General features: G+C 39.5%; 1 protein-coding gene across 1 annotated transcript; it reads right to left on the reverse strand.

Annotated features, from left to right (window-relative positions):
- Positions 1-12,626: 12,626 nt before the first annotated feature.
- LOC139744772 (carbohydrate sulfotransferase 12-like) lies at positions 12,627-15,863 on the reverse strand. The gene is made up of 3 exons (XM_071655220.1): positions 15,721-15,863; positions 14,268-14,364; positions 12,627-13,493 (listed from the first exon to the last, which is right to left on the reverse strand). The coding sequence occupies exons 1-3, from the start codon at positions 15,861-15,863 to the stop codon at positions 12,627-12,629; spliced, it is 1,107 nt and encodes a 368-aa protein (XP_071511321.1).
- Between the last annotated feature and the right edge of the window lie 1,584 nt (positions 15,864-17,447).

The following is a 17,447-nucleotide window of genomic DNA, read 5'->3' on the forward strand; positions in this document are numbered from 1 at the left end:
AGAGGGTTAAAATTTGACCAAAATCTGAAACCTTACTTCAAAATCAATCTTAGATTTAATGAAAGTGATTTATACTTTCACATTCAAATTACCTCCATCAAAATTGTACATTATTCAGCTATTACTCATATCAATGATATTTTTATCGGATGAATAGTTTTTGAACTATTAATGATCAAAAGTGGGAAATGTTTTTGAAACACCTAGTACCACCCCCCCCCCCCCCCCTCCCCCGGCTAAAAAGGCCTACTGGTTTATAATGACAAGGAGGTTCGAGAGATGGAGTTACAACTGACTATAATTATTCAATCAGCTGTCAGTTTTCTATGGATGGACAAAAGAATTCCACAGGTGCATTTGTGCCTTTGATGTTCGATGCTTGAAGCCGCCATCTTTCTGAGCAATCTGAAGATTCATTTTTAACGCCAACATAATATCGGGTATATACTGCTCGTTTATATATATCAAATGCAATGAAATTTCACCTAATGATAAAGCATATAAAACAAAAGTCATCACAATTCCGTTCGACAGCTTGTTCGAAAATAATTATGTGCAAAAGTGAAAATCTGAGCTGTATTTTGTGAAAGTGTTTGAAATTTTACCCCAATGGAAAGCCGGTTTTATCACTTTTCTCCTTATTTCCGCCAAATGAAACTAATATGGTATTATCTTCAAGTATAGTTCTTTATAAATTAATATGTCAGATTAGCGTACAGACCCGTACAGTCGAGTAATTCTGATATCCATTTCAGCAATATTTGAGCGATTTCTATTCGCGCACACCCGTGCCTTTACCATTGCCTACCGTCCATCGTTTGTAAGTAGGGATAGCGAAAAGTAATTACCATAACAAAGACACATCTTCCTTGGAAAGTGGCTGGTGATTATGCAATGAGACACTAGTCAATTGTTTTCGCATCTGAGCGGCAGATCCAGTTTGGCACATACTTCAAATATTTTTGAGTGGCGGCTTCGAGCACGGGATCAAAGCGAATAAGACTGTTGTGACTCCATTTCTCGAACCTCCTCGATAGTGATAAGGTGAGAGTAAGAATTAGGGTTAGGTTTTTCATGGTGAAAGTTTGGGTTAGGATTAGGATTAGATTCAGGATTAGAATCAGGGTTAGGTCAGGGGAAGGGTGTGGGATAATTTCCAGGGGGTAATTGCCCTAGAACCGCTCATACACATCCACTACTGTCACAAAACAGAAGATGATCAAAAAATTCAGCGGCCTGTTGCTACGCAAGTATAATCGCATTTCCGGCTCTCAACCGTCTAAAATACCGTTATCCATTATCAATCTTAGTCACCACAAGCTTTCACAATAAAAGAGAAACTGTTATCCCTACATGGCTGAACATCGCTGTGGCACCAACATAGATCCCTCTTCCTATAAGCGAGTCATTCAACAAGCTGAAGTAAAATCTCGCGTCCTCGACTAAACTGCAGATGCAATGGTAACGGAAACTGTTCTGTCTGCACAAACAAGACAGTCCCAAGTAACTGTGCTTCCATCTGTACGGTGGGAACTTGAATCATATTCTTTGCTCAACCAAAGATACAGAAGCCTTCGACTCCGCTTCTTTTCAACACGGCCAAGCACCTCGGTTCAAAGCCACATCCCCTCTTATAGGTGCTATCCAAGCATCACACCAGGAATCCCAAACACTCTGTAGATATCCCCGAAACCACAATCCTTTATAGTTCATTCAATTTCATGGCCAGCACATAGCAATGTCCCTTTCAACGTCAGTTCATTCCAATGGACAGATCCCTTCTTCAAGCAAGACCAAGATGCTGCAGTAAAAATCCCGTTTTAGAGAGCCAAAGTTGTTCTTTAAAACGCCAAACTATACCCAAACCTATCACTATACTAGATAAGAACAACCGGCTATCCACAATATCTGTACCAGACAACTCTGATAGTCAAATTCTGGGTCATCTTCACAAAGCCGTACTTACAACAAGATTCAAGACTTTTCGACACGCCCACATTCAAACAACCAAAAATGGACCCCACACATTTCACACACATACACACACAAAGGAAAATAAACTTAATCAGAGACTGGGATCACTGCACAAACAAAAACTACTACCAAATCAGCTAAACTTCCCTCTACGCTGTGTGTTTTTCGACATGCCGCCATACTTTGGTCAACCAGAGATACAGAAGCCTTCGATTTCGCTCCGCACATTAATTTTCAACATGACGTTCTCCTTGCTAACACGGTCAAGCATATTGCCTCACAGCCACAGCCGCTCGTAGGTGCGATCCAAACATCACACAAGGAAGTCCAAATACTTTGTAGATATCATCTCCAAAACCACCATCAATCCCTTTGATATCATGGTCAGCTTCGAAACGAAATTCCTTTTCACAAGTGACCCAGTCAATGCAGGATGACAAGGGAGAATCAAACTCATCCACGACTTCTTCCTTATAAGTACTTAAAGACTTCAATGTAATTTGCCCTCTCCAAAAACTGATTATCATTATCATTAACAAACATAGACGTTACTTCCTTCCGATTGGAGATATCATCTCAACAAGCAAGACCAAGGTGCCTCCGTGAACATCCCGTTTTAGAGAGCCAAAGTTCACAGAAATGCTAAACTTCCCAAACCTAGCATTACCAAAGAAGACTGAGACTCTACAAGACAACTCAGAGAGATCCCTTCTATAGGCAAGACCAATTAGTAAGTTGTCGCCGCGAACATTCTGCTAGTCCCGTATATCTCAATGGAACCCAAGCCGGGAGAAAACTCATCACCTACCCTCCCTCTGTCTGCGATACGTGGACGACACATCCTTGCCCCAAACCAAGCAAATTACCGACACCTTCCTCCAGCACATGAATCATCAGTACCCGAATCTAAAGTTCACTGTGAAGACCGACACAAATAATGCACTACCGTTCATTGAGTTCCTCCTTAAAATATACCAACCAAGACCGCCCTAAACGCCCAAAGTCTACAGGAAACCGCTCCACAAATTAATACAGATACCCGCACTTTTGTTCTTTCCACCACCAATCTGTCCACAGGTCGGACCTTAACACATTCATCACGAAAGCATGCCAACTCGGCGACAAAGAACACTTACAGCAAGAACTCAGGAATGTAAGCAATTCCTTTACCACGATCAACCAGTATCAGAGGAAGAAGATCAACAATGATGACCCAAGTACCCGCCTAACAAGCAACACTTCTGAAAACCCATCTCCACTCACAATGATTGTACTACCCTACCCAGGCAAGTCTTCACACTATCTCCAACGGATCCTGGGATCAGCCAACATCCAGGTCCTACACAGATCTTCCGACACGCTCCCCAACGTACTACACTCTCACAAGAACAATCGTCCAAGCAACAAGAAAGCAGGAGAGCACAAGACACCTTGTGAGTGTGGCGAAGTGTACATCGGAAAAACGGGAAGAGTCAGGGAACTCAAGACAAGCGAGTAGGACAAGCCAGCCATTGCAACACACACCCGACAACACGGCTACCGAATCTGCTGGGACAGCGCTCAACGTAGCACACCATCAATCATTGGCACACACGGTTGCGTCAGGGAAGCCACTGAGGTTCATAGTCATAACACAGTGCATCCAGACACAGGTTACACAGCATCGGGATACCCCTCCTACACCACCCCAGGTCTCCCAGAGACAGCAACCATCACAGCCATGATGGACCATCACTTCACCCCTGCTTACTTCCACTCAGTGATTGTCACATCAAAGGTCTACTCCCGATGTGAGACACAATCTGACCACATACACCACTCACACGTCCAGTCTGGCTTCCTCCTGATGAAGAATAGTCACTCTATCCGAAACGTTGATTTTCTTAGTTCCTCAGTATCTCAGAATCCTTTTAAAGACTCCAATTTCTGAAGTAAGATTGCTATGTTTGTTATTGCTACCATTATTATGATAGTTATTAGAACTATATGTTTAATGCTCAACATTTTATCATTTATATTATGGATCATCCCCTCCACAGTTGTTCAGGTCTGTTTAATTTATTTTGATATTGTTTTTAGCAGTACACCGGTGAATGTGCAATATTTAGTCTGAACTTTATTTAACTGTGATTATTTCATTTCGTCAATGTTCGTATTGTACGTTTTAGGAAATGGTTTATAAACGAAGCATTTTATGAGGATGCATTGTCTTAAACAAGATTAATCATCGGTTTTATTGTTATTATTATTATCATCATTGTCATTATTATTACTATTATTACTATTACTGTTATTTCCATTATTATTATTATTATTATCATCATCATCATTATTATTTTGGTAATATTAAGGGCCTATCATTGTCATTGTAATTATCATTATTGATGTGAGAGTGATCATTAATACCATTTACAGAGTGTAATCTCTTCTGCTAGTCGTAGTCACTGAGTGGATTACGACATTTTTGCCATATTGTGCTTCAGATACGATTTTATTCGTTGAATAAACGCAGTTGTGTAAAGCTCACCATACTTTCAAGTAATGGTTGATTCCAGACAATTTTATCATTCCATTTGTTAAGCTGAATGTTCGGATGAACACCAGAGCAAAGTTGAGTACCCCCCCCCCCCCCCCCATCGTCATGAATTAAATGAAAATGAACTCCATGAATATTAATAACTAGCGATGGCAGTCGTACTGCAGAAATACGTGCGGACATTTGGAAGAAATGTTCGAAGATGTCTTCCTTAGCAGAATCATTCGCGAGATTTAGATCTGTGACGCGAACGCTAAGCCGCCGCCTTTAGGCAAATGATGACGTTCTGCACATGCGCGGGACAGCCGTTTCTTACCCCGGAGGAGGCGCAGCGTCGCAGATCTTAAGCTCACTGTTAGCAACTGACGGGACGCTTCTCTATTGGCAGATGACAGCCAACGAGAGGGGTGGCGTAGGGAAAAAAAGCCACACCACCAACAAGAATAAAAGTTGTCCCGACAGTGATGATTGGACCCAAGCTCTTACCGTGTGATGGAATGGCCTCGGGCACAATAACCCAAAGATGACATGGGTAACCTGATTGAAGACAAGCTCACGACCATGTGATCCTCGCATGGTTCCCCCTTGACCCTGCGACGGCGCGCTCAGTACAGAGGGTAACCTGTCAAAGGCCGGACGCAAAATTGCACTTACCTCAATGACAGCAGTTAGCTCTTAAACAGTGGACTGGAATTCAGTTAAGGTCTAGGCGCCGAAACAGCAAATGTTCCGTTTACTCTTTGGGTCAAAGAATTTTGTAGCTGTTGTTGTTGTTTTTTTTTTTTTGTGCGTTTTTGTGTATGTTTTGGGTAATGATGAAAATGCTGTTGCATAACTCCATAACAATTTCATGAATTTGATATGAAAAACTGGTGGTAAAAGTGACATCCCATAATGACCTGTTTGTTTTGTTGTTGTTTTTGTGTTGTGTTTTTTTGGCTTGAAATTGATTTACGCAAGTGCGTCAACAATAGCTTGTAATGTAACGAAGATAAAGGTGGCAGCGATGCATTCGCTCTCATCAATATTGAGTCCCATGATGTCGATGCTGAAGCCAAAGTAGGGACTGAAGGACCAAGGATGGGGGCTAATTCCTCCCCACGCCGCAACGCCAAGCAGCATCAGCAGCCAGCCGGCTGTGAGCACCAGGATGTGGGCGACGTACCAGATGGTCATGATGGGCTCGTCATCCCGGGCAATCTCGAAGAGTGAGAAGATGTTCCATTTGGTGCTGCAGGTTGCTGCTCCTCCTGCCACAGGGGCGGTCGATGTGGGCGTGGCCGGTGGTGGCTTTGGAGCGGTAATGATGGTGCTGCTGCTCCGACTCGCATTTGCCCGATTTCTCTTGGATGTGTGAGACCATCGGGTGGCTGAGCCACGCCTCCTGCGGCGACGGGTCACCAGGGCTGGAGCTGGAGGATCAGTGTCACCCGCTGCATGACGTTCAGTGGACGGAACGGTACCTGTGGACTATAAATTGGGACGAATGTTTGATACTTCTTCATCTGTCTTTGTCCAAAGAAAAGAGGGATTTTTCTCTAATGATAAAAACCATGAATGTATATGATAATATGTATAATGACGCTGATTAGTGAGTACATAGGTCTACCCCTATTCTTTATTATTTTTTGATTATTATTATTTTATTTAATTTTTTATTTTTTTTGGGGGGGGCAGTTTAAGAGTATTTACTCATGGCTTAGAAATTGAAGTCGTGAAACACCGCAGAACTACATAGGCCTACACCTGCGCTATGATAATAGCCACGGTACAGAGCCCGAATCAAGTGGCAAAACTGGAAGAATTGTCTTATGAAGAGTTTGTTTGCAAAAACCGATAAGTCAATTTTTGAAGATTTTGAAGTACGGTCTCTGTCATAAAGTACAATATAATACCTTTTAAATGATATATTGGTCACTACATATAAAGGAACATTTTTGAAGTTATGGTCAAAAGAAGCAAAAATGTTCTTATTATTCTCTTTATTTTTCTTGACCTTTAATGGCAAATATCTCCATTTGACAAATATGGACTTATCGGTTTTTGCAAACAAACTCTTCTTATGTACCAGTTTAAGCTGCTGCAGCAGTGCTTTCGATATACCGCCAACAACAGTTAATACTCATGTCTTTGAACCATATGAATATCGGTGTTGTTGGGTTTTTTTTTACTTTGTTGTTATTAGAAGCATCAAGACTCGCCATATTGTATTTCCTTAAAGGTGTTGTTACCATTGGGAGCAGCGATTTCAAAAATGTTAGAATTATCACATTAGATGCCTATAGGACCTTTGTGCAGGTAAACTGTATCACACAAAAAAAATCCTACCATACAAAGATTTTGCAATAAAGCCTGAAATAAAAGGAAATATCACTATTTTTCTCATTAAGCCATAACTGTAGACAATTTAATTCAAAAATACAATTGTAACTATCCACATTTTTTTATAAAATCAGTTCTTAGAATTGATTATACTGATTAACATTTTTACATTGGTTGTTTCTATCTTTAACTCACATTTTAGAACTATTTTGAAGCACTAAAGCTGGGTTTTTGTTTCATCCGCAAAAGGTAAATATGTGTAATACCTTTAAGAAAGCAAACTCGATTGGTCATGGCAGGATGTTCAAAAGATATTGTAAACGACAAAATTATTCTATGATATGTGTAAGCGCTGTAAGTATGTGCCTGACGGGAGATAGCAACTTTGTCTGTTGTCAGTTTGACGTTCTGGCATCTTCTAGGTAGCCAGCCTGTGGTCAGTCTGTTTGCAGATATTTTTTTTTCTTTTGTCTTTCCTCTGTTACATCACAAAAAATAGTGCTACATTATCTTAAAATTAGGCAGAATGTTTTTCACGATAAAATAAAAAGGTTGTTTCACAAAGTCCTATACAAGTTTAATCATCAGCATTTTAACCCGTTGAGGACGAGTCCCGAAATATATTTTCTGGCAAGTGTCTGTCGGAAATTCGTGTTGTATAGTAGAATCAGCCCGTCCTCAAGGGGTTAAGACTTACCCCGTAATAATAGCTGGCATAAGCAGATGTGTAGGACACAAAGGTGATGGTCAGCAGAAGGCTAATTGCCAGAAGAACATCCACTGCCGTGTATGTATAGACGGTCTCTGCAGGTGCGTCAGGACTTTCAAAAACAGCGCCCTCTTCCATTTCTCTCTAAAGAGTTCTCACTACCGCTGTCGAGAAAACTGAGATACCATAGAATGTGCCGCACATCAGCAAATGTAAATAATCTCAACAGACACGAAAATTAAAAGATAAGATATAATGCGTAGAAATATGTGTCTTCCTTTTTATATTTAAATAGACAAAATTGTTTCATTTCATTTGGATTTATGTATTTTTTTCATAGCTCAAACTACACTCACAGGTCTTGAAAGACCATACGTTTACAGCTGCACTAAAAAGTTTCATGTGATTAATGAACATTATGTCCAAACAAAAGTCCTAAACTTAAAAGTAAGCCTGCGCAGCTTTTGAATAATAGGTGCAGCCTACCTTGTTCAGAGAGTCGAATATCTCAACTACACCTTTTTTTATTACCAGTAGTTTGAATGGTTTGTTTGTTTGTGTGTGTGTGTGTGTGTGTGTGTGTGTGTGGGCGTGTGTGTGGGTATGTGTGCGTGTTTTTAGATCTATTTTGGTATTTTGGGGATGGCATATTGATGGGACTGGAGATGAGACCTATTAATACGGAAATGTTTGTTGTTGTTGTTGTCCCTAATATCTGTTAAGCGTAAAATATCGATGGTATAGTATAGAGTAGCTGCATACTCTGCGAGTCAATTTTGTAGGTGTATGGTTTAAAACAAACAAAAAAACAAAAATGTGACTGTCTAGACTTTAATCAAAACAGGTTTGGCAAGGTATTAAAAAAAGAGTGGATGAAAATTTGCAAGTACTCGACTAATTCACTCGAGAGAGTTATGCCAGTCAAATCCTAATTTCATGTTCACAAAAGTATTACAATCATGATTGGTGACGTCATCATGAAATCTATCATTATTATTATAGTGTATTATTTTGTCCATAAAGAAAGCGAATAGATTAGGACCTAATAAGTTCATGTTCAATATTACGGTTGTTTCCCCGCGGTAGTTTTAGCTGGCAGTGTAAATCATTCAAAGGTTTAAAAATAGAAATGTGTAACGAACAAGTGTTTTAATCGTTTTCTTACCTGATGTTAATCAAGCAATCAGAAACACGGTTTGCCGACGTAAGATGGTAATTCAGTTCAAGTGGGATAATGTATCCAACAAATTAATCAAACGAAAGTACTTGACGCAATGGTAGTCAGTGGCAGAGTGGCCTGAAATCAGTTACTAACAACAAAATACATACTGTAGTAACATGCGGAGCGCGTATAACGGATGAGGACAAAACGTCATAACAGCGCTTGTGACGTCATAACGCTTTGCGTTCTAGTGCGCGCCCTTGTCGTTATTGGTACAGTATGGTCTGGGTATTGTACATTTTACTTCGCTACTTTGACATTGTTTTGTCTAAATTTTTGATAAGACCGTACTGTTGATCTGACAGTAACCTTTATATTCGAATTCTGTGTGTGCGCGCATGTGTGTGTGTGTGTATGTGCATAAAGATGGATGTGAAAATAATAAATGCATGTTCATACGATTTGGGTTTATTTCCTCACGTTAATTTTCGCTCTCAGAGTAAGTCTTTCAAAGTCTAGAAATAAAAGATCTTGTGAATCGAAATGCCTGTTTCAATCGTCTTCTTACCTGATTTTTAACCTGCGATCAGGAGTTCGGTATTGTCGACGTAAGATAGTGGTACAGTAATTCAGTTCAACTGGGAGAGTATATCGAACGAAGGTACCTGACGCAGTGGTAGTCGATGGCAGAGTGGCCTGAAGTTACAGAAACTATATCAACAAAATACAGTACACGTACGCATGCGGAGCGCGTAAAGGATGCAGTCAAAACGTCATAAAAGCGCTTTTGACGTCACAACGCTTTGCTTTCAACTAGTGCGCGCCCTTAAACGCACTGGATACCTGGGTTATATGTTTTCAACAACATTGATATTGTTTTGTCTGAGTTTTTCATAAGACCATACTGACTCGTCTATCTGACAGTATATTTCACCCGTATTCAGACTGCATGTTTGTGTGTCTGTGAGTGATTACGTATAAAGCAAAAATTATGTCATGTTAAACATTACCCTTAGTCAGGTAGTGTAGTGAAATTACCGTTACACGGCAGATAAAAGCACCAAATTTTGAGAGATTGTTTCCTAGGACCTAGTCATTGATAATAGATGAGTCTTTGGTTTTTTTATATCATTTTCATGGTGTAATTGCTGAATTACATTTCAAAAATCATTTTTCAAAAATTTAGCATGAAACTTTTGTAAACTTCGCGAGAAGCCAAAATTCGCGCAAGCAAAATGAACGCAATTCCACAAAATCCATTAAATGCCAGTGGAAATGCCAGTTTGCCAGGCTGTGAATTTGCGAGAGTCTCATGTCGCGAAGGTAACACTGTTTATCTATCTGATGGAGTATAGTAACAAAACAGAGGTTCCGATTTGTTGTATTTTTTCCACTTCTCACGGAACTCCAAAACATGAACCCAGTCTTGAATTTGTGAAAATGAAAAAGAAAAAAAAAATCCAGACGGCTCCTACTCTGATATCAATGAGTACGAGTGGAGTAGGTCCTGAAGGTCCCGGGGGGTGTTTCATCAACGTTTGTCAGCGCTGACAATTTCAGCAAAATCTTTGGTTTTGATTGGCTGAGCTCCTCTGGTCACTGGCTGTTACTATGGTGATTCAAGTTGTCAGCGCTGACAAACGTTGATGAAACAACCCCAGATATTTCCAAATTTGGTGCTTTTATCCGCCCTGTAACGGTCATCTCAAAATTTGACCTTAAAGTGATGGTATAGTATTGGTGGAGCCAAGGATTGGGCTTTTATCTTTTTGCGAGATACCAAGAAACCACTTATGAAATACGGAGCAGACCATATTTAAGAGAAATTCAAAGTTTATTTAATGAAAATCAGTTTTGAAATGGCTAAGACATCCAAAAACAAAGTGAAACAAAGCGATAGTAATAAAAGGTGGGTCCCACCTTTTTATTGGGATCGCTCTGTTTCGGATATCTCAGCCATCTCAAAATTAATTTTCATCAGATAAACGTTGAATTCCTCTTAGGATTACATGCTCTTTAACATACATTCAAGGTTTCTTATTATCTCACCAAAATATGTTAGAAATCTGAAGTTAGGACTCAACCAAAACTATCCTATCCCTTTAAGGAACCTGGCTATGCCTTTGCGAGTTTGAATGTTTGATGGACACACAAAAAATACCGGTCTCAAATAGCATACACTCACACGCACACACACACACTCACTCATGCACGTAAGTAACTATGTAAGAAGTATAGGTACTTCAGGAAGCCCAAAATACACGTCATCACTGTAAGACGATGACGTTACTTACGGAAGCATTTATACTAGGCCTTTTATAATAGGCCTTCAGTGTAGTCCTAAGCCCCAACTTAAACTATTCCATTCGACAGAGTTAGGATTCCAATACCCTGCTGCTATGATAACACTGCTATTAAGATAGACAGCTTTTACTTGGGTTAAAACCGTGTGCAATTCTATTCCCGCACAAGGATTATACAGTAATAATGGGTAAAGCTATTCTATTGTAATAACTGGAGCACAAATTCATCTTTCCGTCTCTTTGGATAATATTATCCGTAACCAAGTGCGCACATGTGCAGTGACTCCAAAAACAGCGTCAGCTGTTCACAATGACAAAAAAAAGAAGCAAATCAAACAAAACAAAAGAAAATTAATACAAAGAAAAGAGTCAATTCAGTAGATCCCACTTTTGTTTGTCGTATGATTTGAATATCCCAATTAGCAATAAATAAATGAATATAAATGTATACACACAGAATATTTCTGTTTTATCCAATTTAATGTTATTCATACAATGGAAATCTCTTCGGGACAAGGGAAATAAATCAAAATAATAGAGCATACATGTCATCAAAGGCCATGTTGGGAGTTTGATCTGAAATTATACACTCATCTACATTCACGCACGCACACACATATACACACACACACGCACACACATGCAAGCACATGCGGTCATAGTACATTCTTACACGAAACGTCATCTTCTGATTACGTTTCATGGAACGCCTAGAAGCTTGGCTCTTTCCGTAACAAAACAAAGCACAATGGTTATAATAATTATGATAGTTGAATAATTTGGGAAATACATCTTACGCAAAAAAGGGGGTGCACCAGGATATTTTAAAGCATCATGTAACAATAGCCAGTCAAATGAATTGTTGAGGTCAATACAGGGCCCAAATGTTGTGAAACATGTCAAATCAATTTTCATTGTCTTTGAATGAGAATGAGGAAAAACATGCCATTTCTAGTTACTGAGATTCAATCGACGGTGTGGGATTTGCTAATTGTAAAAGTTCGATGAAACGATTATGAAACGAAACATATATAAAACTAAAGAGTTCTGTGTGATTTTGCTGCACAGTGGTTTGTTAGACACATGGCCGGCGCAGCCGTGGGGGCCGTGAGGGCTCGGGCCCCCACACTTTTTGTGTACCATACAAAGGTATACACTGTCATAAGGTGTCATCACTTTGGGCCCCCACACTTTTTTCAACCCGGAAGTACGTAATTGGCACAAAAATAGAAATAGATAGAGATCTTGAAGTATGGCGGCGGTAAGGTTATTCGTTTTTCTCTGAAGACCCCCCTTTTTTTTTTTGCTTGTCAGCTGAAGAAACCCGGAAGTGGACGGGGAGAAGAGATGAGCCGACGTGGTTTTTTTGTTTTGTTTTGTTTTGTTTTTTGTTTTGTTTTTTTGCTTGTTAGCTCATGAAACCCGGACGTGGGCCCCCACACTTTTGAAAACGCTGCGCCGGCCCTGAGACAAGAGGTATATATTTATTTTAGTTATGAGGAGCGAACAAGGGACCGGTAATAGTATTTGCAAGGGTGAACCGACTTCATTGGTTGCTTCTTACAACGGACACGTAATTATTTTCCCCTATACCTATTACTACTTCTCGTAATTCATAAGTCATTCTTCGATGTGAGGTCTGCGGATTGACTCCGGAACAGAGTAGCCAAAGTAATTCATATCAGTTTGGAGCATTTTTCGGAGTTTAATGAACTGATCGTCAGTCAGAGTCGCGTAATAATTCTTCAGATTTTCCTCTTCGTCACTGTGTGTGGGATTTAACGCCTTGTACGGGCGGTACTTTGGGTCCGCGTCGATCAACTTAAGCACTTCTACGACGTCTGCATCGTACGTTTCAACCTTCCCGAGGTAGTCATACCTTAGACACGGGTGACAAATCTTATGTTGCTCCTGCCAGTGTACGTCGATGTGCCCCGATAGATAGAAGTCTATGAAACCTCGGAAAGTCACGTTGTAAAGCTCGCTCGGTACGGAAGGGTCCGGCGTTTCTGCCGCAGAGTGGTTCTCGAACTTCGTGTAGATTACCTTGTTGTACTCCCTGCGCTGACCAAGGAATCGGTTAGGATAAGCTTCCAGGCGATCTCTGAAGGCGGAGAGCAGACGCGTGTACGGGTTTCGGACGAAAAGGACCCGCCAGTAGTTGTCCAGGAGGAAGCTCTGCCGAGAAGCGTTGTACGCATACAGGTACTTCACTCGCCGGTAAAGTTCCTGGTTAGCCTCTCTCGGCTCGAGTCTTTCCGAGGCCGAGTAGAAGCCGAGAAGAGTCAACAGGAGTCTTGCCCAGTTCGTCCCGCCACATTTGGGTATCAGACCGATCAGGAGCTGGTAGTCCTGGATGACCTCGAACTTCGAACATTTCAACTTCACGTGAGAAAGATTCGACTCGGAGCATGAGAGCCTTAGCCTATGTTGGCGCTCAGCTTGTACGGCTCCGGCCATGTAGCGTTCTTCTTTTTCATCGGTTATCTTTGAACAGGAGTAGAAGGGCGTGTGAGAAGTTCGGAATAACAAAGAGAACACAATTATCAATGATCAATGAAATATACAATACATACACAGAACATTATTAGTTGCAAATATTCTTAAAGATCAAGGTACTTATCGTATTTTTCATAAATCATTTTTGTCACATATGAATATATTTCATCATAATGAAATTATATTCATTAGGTTACTTTGGAAATTATAGTACTAAAATGTTTATGTAGTTCGAGGAAGGTGGGAAAAGAATTGAATTTGATATACCTGTTTTGCATGCAAAAGTAAGTATGGTCTAATGTATGTTCATCGTCATGCCTATACTATAATATCGACACGATTTTTGCAGTTTTTGCACTCTTGAGAATATATTGCATTTTGACAAGTTTCTTGCGAGCTTGTTTCCTCATGTAAAAATAAAGAGAAACAAAGAAAGTAAAACACTTTTTAACCTAAAGTCATCATAGTCAACAAATTTAACGTGTTAGTATGTGATATTGCGCACACAGTCGTCATCATGCAGAGATTATTCGGGAAAGAGATTTTCTATATTGCATGCGTCTCGATTAATTCCTTCTCTTATAGTTTGAGATTAATGCCAAACGCATTAACCCGTTTCTTGCAGAGAAAAGGATAACTATGTATACACACTCAAAATAATGACATGACAATTTCGCATCCTTATGGGTGGGGAATGGGCTAAAGTGAAGAATGGACAAATTATGTCGCATCATTGTTGTTTGTTTGTTTGTTTGTTTATACCTGGCTTCTTGTTTGCTGCGTTTCTACCGTCACCACATGTGCTCCAGAGTCGTAGGTAGGATCGACGATGCCGAGGTTTTGTGGAACCAGACATTGGCTACAATAGGTAAACAAGATGAGCTAAAGTCTGTAAAAACATGCATGTCAAAGCTATATAATATCAAAGCCAAAGCTACGCTAGTTATAATAGGAAGGACACTTCAAAGATTCCATTGAGTAGTGAAACCGGGCAATCTGAATGCACGTTGTGTATCCACGTTATTTTTTTTTTTCATTTTCAGGAGATAATGTGTTCATAGGACAGAATGTTTTCCTACTTCAATTTCCTCCACCCCAAACTTATCGGCAATCAACAAACAAGATCTAGACACATTGTGTTCGAACTTAAAAATAGCTAAACGTCACTTGAGAAGAATTTTACATGGAGCAGGCAAGCCTAAAATTATTAGTTTGAAGACATAATCCACCGACATAGAAACTCCACAAAACACCAGGAGAACCCAAACCGTACACCATGTCGTTGTACACATTGAAAAGAGCAAGAAAATGACCTTTCTTCTTAAAAAATCCACGATAATATATGATTTTTTTTTCCTGTTTGCGGACAGTTACTGAGAATTCAATAAACAACCCATTGTAATTTAACTATGAAATTATTAACTTTGGATATAAAGGCATTATCCTTTTTTCACTTCTTATCGGCAATCAACAAACAAGATCTAGCCCCACATTATGTTCGAACTTAAAAACAGCTAATCTTCACTTGAGAATAATTTTACATGGAGCAGGTAAGCCTAGAATAGTTTGAAGACATAATAATGATGTATACCACCGACATAGAAATTCCACAAAACACCAGAAGAACCCAAACCGTACACCATGTCATTGTACACATTTAAAAGAGCAAGAAAATGACCTTTTCTTCGCAAAGAAGAAAAAATCCACAATCTATATGATTCTAAAACAATCGTCTTTTCTTTGCTCTGTTTGCTGACAGCTCTTGACAACTCCATTAACAACCGATTATAATCTCAGTATGACATTATTGACTTTGGATATAAAGGCATTATCCTTTGTCACTTTCTTATAGAGTTTAAAGTCCAGATGAACGTTATATCTCTCTATGTCTTCAATAAGCCTACAGTCTTGTTATCACCTTATTAAGCACTTATGATGGTTTTTATTTTCGACCTGCACATGAAGAGTAGATTGACTATGACCTATTATTATAATCTCCCAAATTAGAGTTACCAATCACCACTTTGCAGAGAAATTTATGTTCTATTTTTGATCTACCTCGCTTCACGAAAACAAAACATAAGGGAAGGCATCTTATTGCTCTATCATATGTCCATACTTACTAGATTAGGACCAAGGACAAAAATAACAGGATCACCAACACAGTTGCGTACGAAGCGCACGTTCTCCACAAAGCTGCAAGTGCCATCCCGACCTGCAGATCAGCAACAAGCTGCTCGTCACCAGCACACGGCTCGACCGAGAGTGCAGGTGGTTAGCCTCGGGAGGCCAGTAGCCACCGACTCCATCCGATCGACCTCCAAATCGATCCGTTCGCATGGATGACGCCGGCCACATGACTCCGTATGGCGTGAATAGGAATCTGTGAGAATCGTACCGGCTGAGCATCTCTTCACGGTTGAAGATACAATGTAACTTTGTGGGCGGATTCCTTGGAAAAATAAAATATGAATATTACAATGTGAGTACCGTTTCTAAAACAATAAATTTCAACGTATGGGAAAGAATAAGTATTCAATTGATGTTTCATCCATTTACAGGGTAACGCTGAGGCATCTTTATAATAACCGTGATTAGAACCGCATTCTGTTCTTCATTGGTTCATTTTTATGCTATCAAAAACAATGAAAGCGTACGTGACCAAGTAGCTCAGCAGCACGTTGCCAAAATTAATTGATGTGTAAGTTGCACAATTCTTAAAAATCAAATTTGCTCTATAAATGCTTTTTCTTCGTTGTACAGGGTAAAAGAATGGTTGCATTTTTATATAGATCACGCTATCATGACCCTAATGGATGAAGTTCTTGTGAATGATGTAATTGAGCAGACGAATGTAGGGACCTACATAATGGGTGTGAGCGACGGAGATCTGGGGGATACGATTAAACGTTATTGCATATTCTGCAATTCCTTCTGGAATACAGATCGATGCGTAAACGTGGAATCCAAACAAAATACATGTACCATGAACGCTGTCTTGCGAATGGTTGACTTTAGATAATAATTGCTCTAAATCTGTGTGTGTGCGTGTGTATGTGTGTTGATGATACAAGATATGAATACGATAAACACGTTTGACTGGGTTTTAATCAGTACACAAGCTGAATGGTTGTAATGACACGGATTATTTGTAATCACCCTTCATGCCATAAAGACATTGTGTAGCCATCTGCGATTATAGCGTGTGTTTGATATCATTTTCTTTTCAGTATGATATAAATGAAAATACGTCGGTTTAATGTTCACTTTGTAGTTATGGCCTCTTTGCAATGCGGACTTTATTTTGTCAGTGTCTACATAAGTATTCGATTACAATGCATTCGAGGAAAAAGTTATACAGATTATACCACGTCCGAGATGCCAACTCGCTGTTTTGGGGACATTTATTCAAATGATAATAATGGACTTTCTCAGACCCTGGCATGTGCTGTGAAAGTTTCAATGATGTTTTATAGGGATGGTATAGTTTTGGTTGACATTGGGATTCAGGCTTTCTGTTGTTTTGCTTTGTTTTGTTTTGTTTTGTTTTGTAAGATAATTAAGAAACCACTTATATGAAATATTAAAGGGCCTACAATAACATCTAAGTGGAATTAAGAAGTGTATTTGATAATGATGAAAATTGTTTCTGCAATGGCTGATATATAAAAAAACAAGTGGTCCTGATAAAAGATGGGATCCACCTTTTATTAGAACCTCTTTTTTATATCTCAGCCATTTCAGAACCAATTTTCATCAGAATAAACTTTTAATTCCTCTTACATTGACTACATGCATGCTCTTAGATATTTTATAAAATTGATTTGTAATTATCTCGCAAAAAGTTAAAGTCTGAATCCCCATCTCCGCCAAAATCATCCCATGCATTAACATCATGTAAATCACGAATATAACGATTTATAAGCATCGTTTTATTAGATA

The sequence above is a fragment of the Diadema antillarum genome, unplaced genomic scaffold (genome assembly GCF_040938485.1).
Source record: "Diadema antillarum isolate AM-2024a unplaced genomic scaffold, OU_Dant_1.0 scf00000004, whole genome shotgun sequence".
Taxonomy (NCBI): domain Eukaryota; kingdom Metazoa; phylum Echinodermata; class Echinoidea; order Diadematoida; family Diadematidae; genus Diadema; species Diadema antillarum.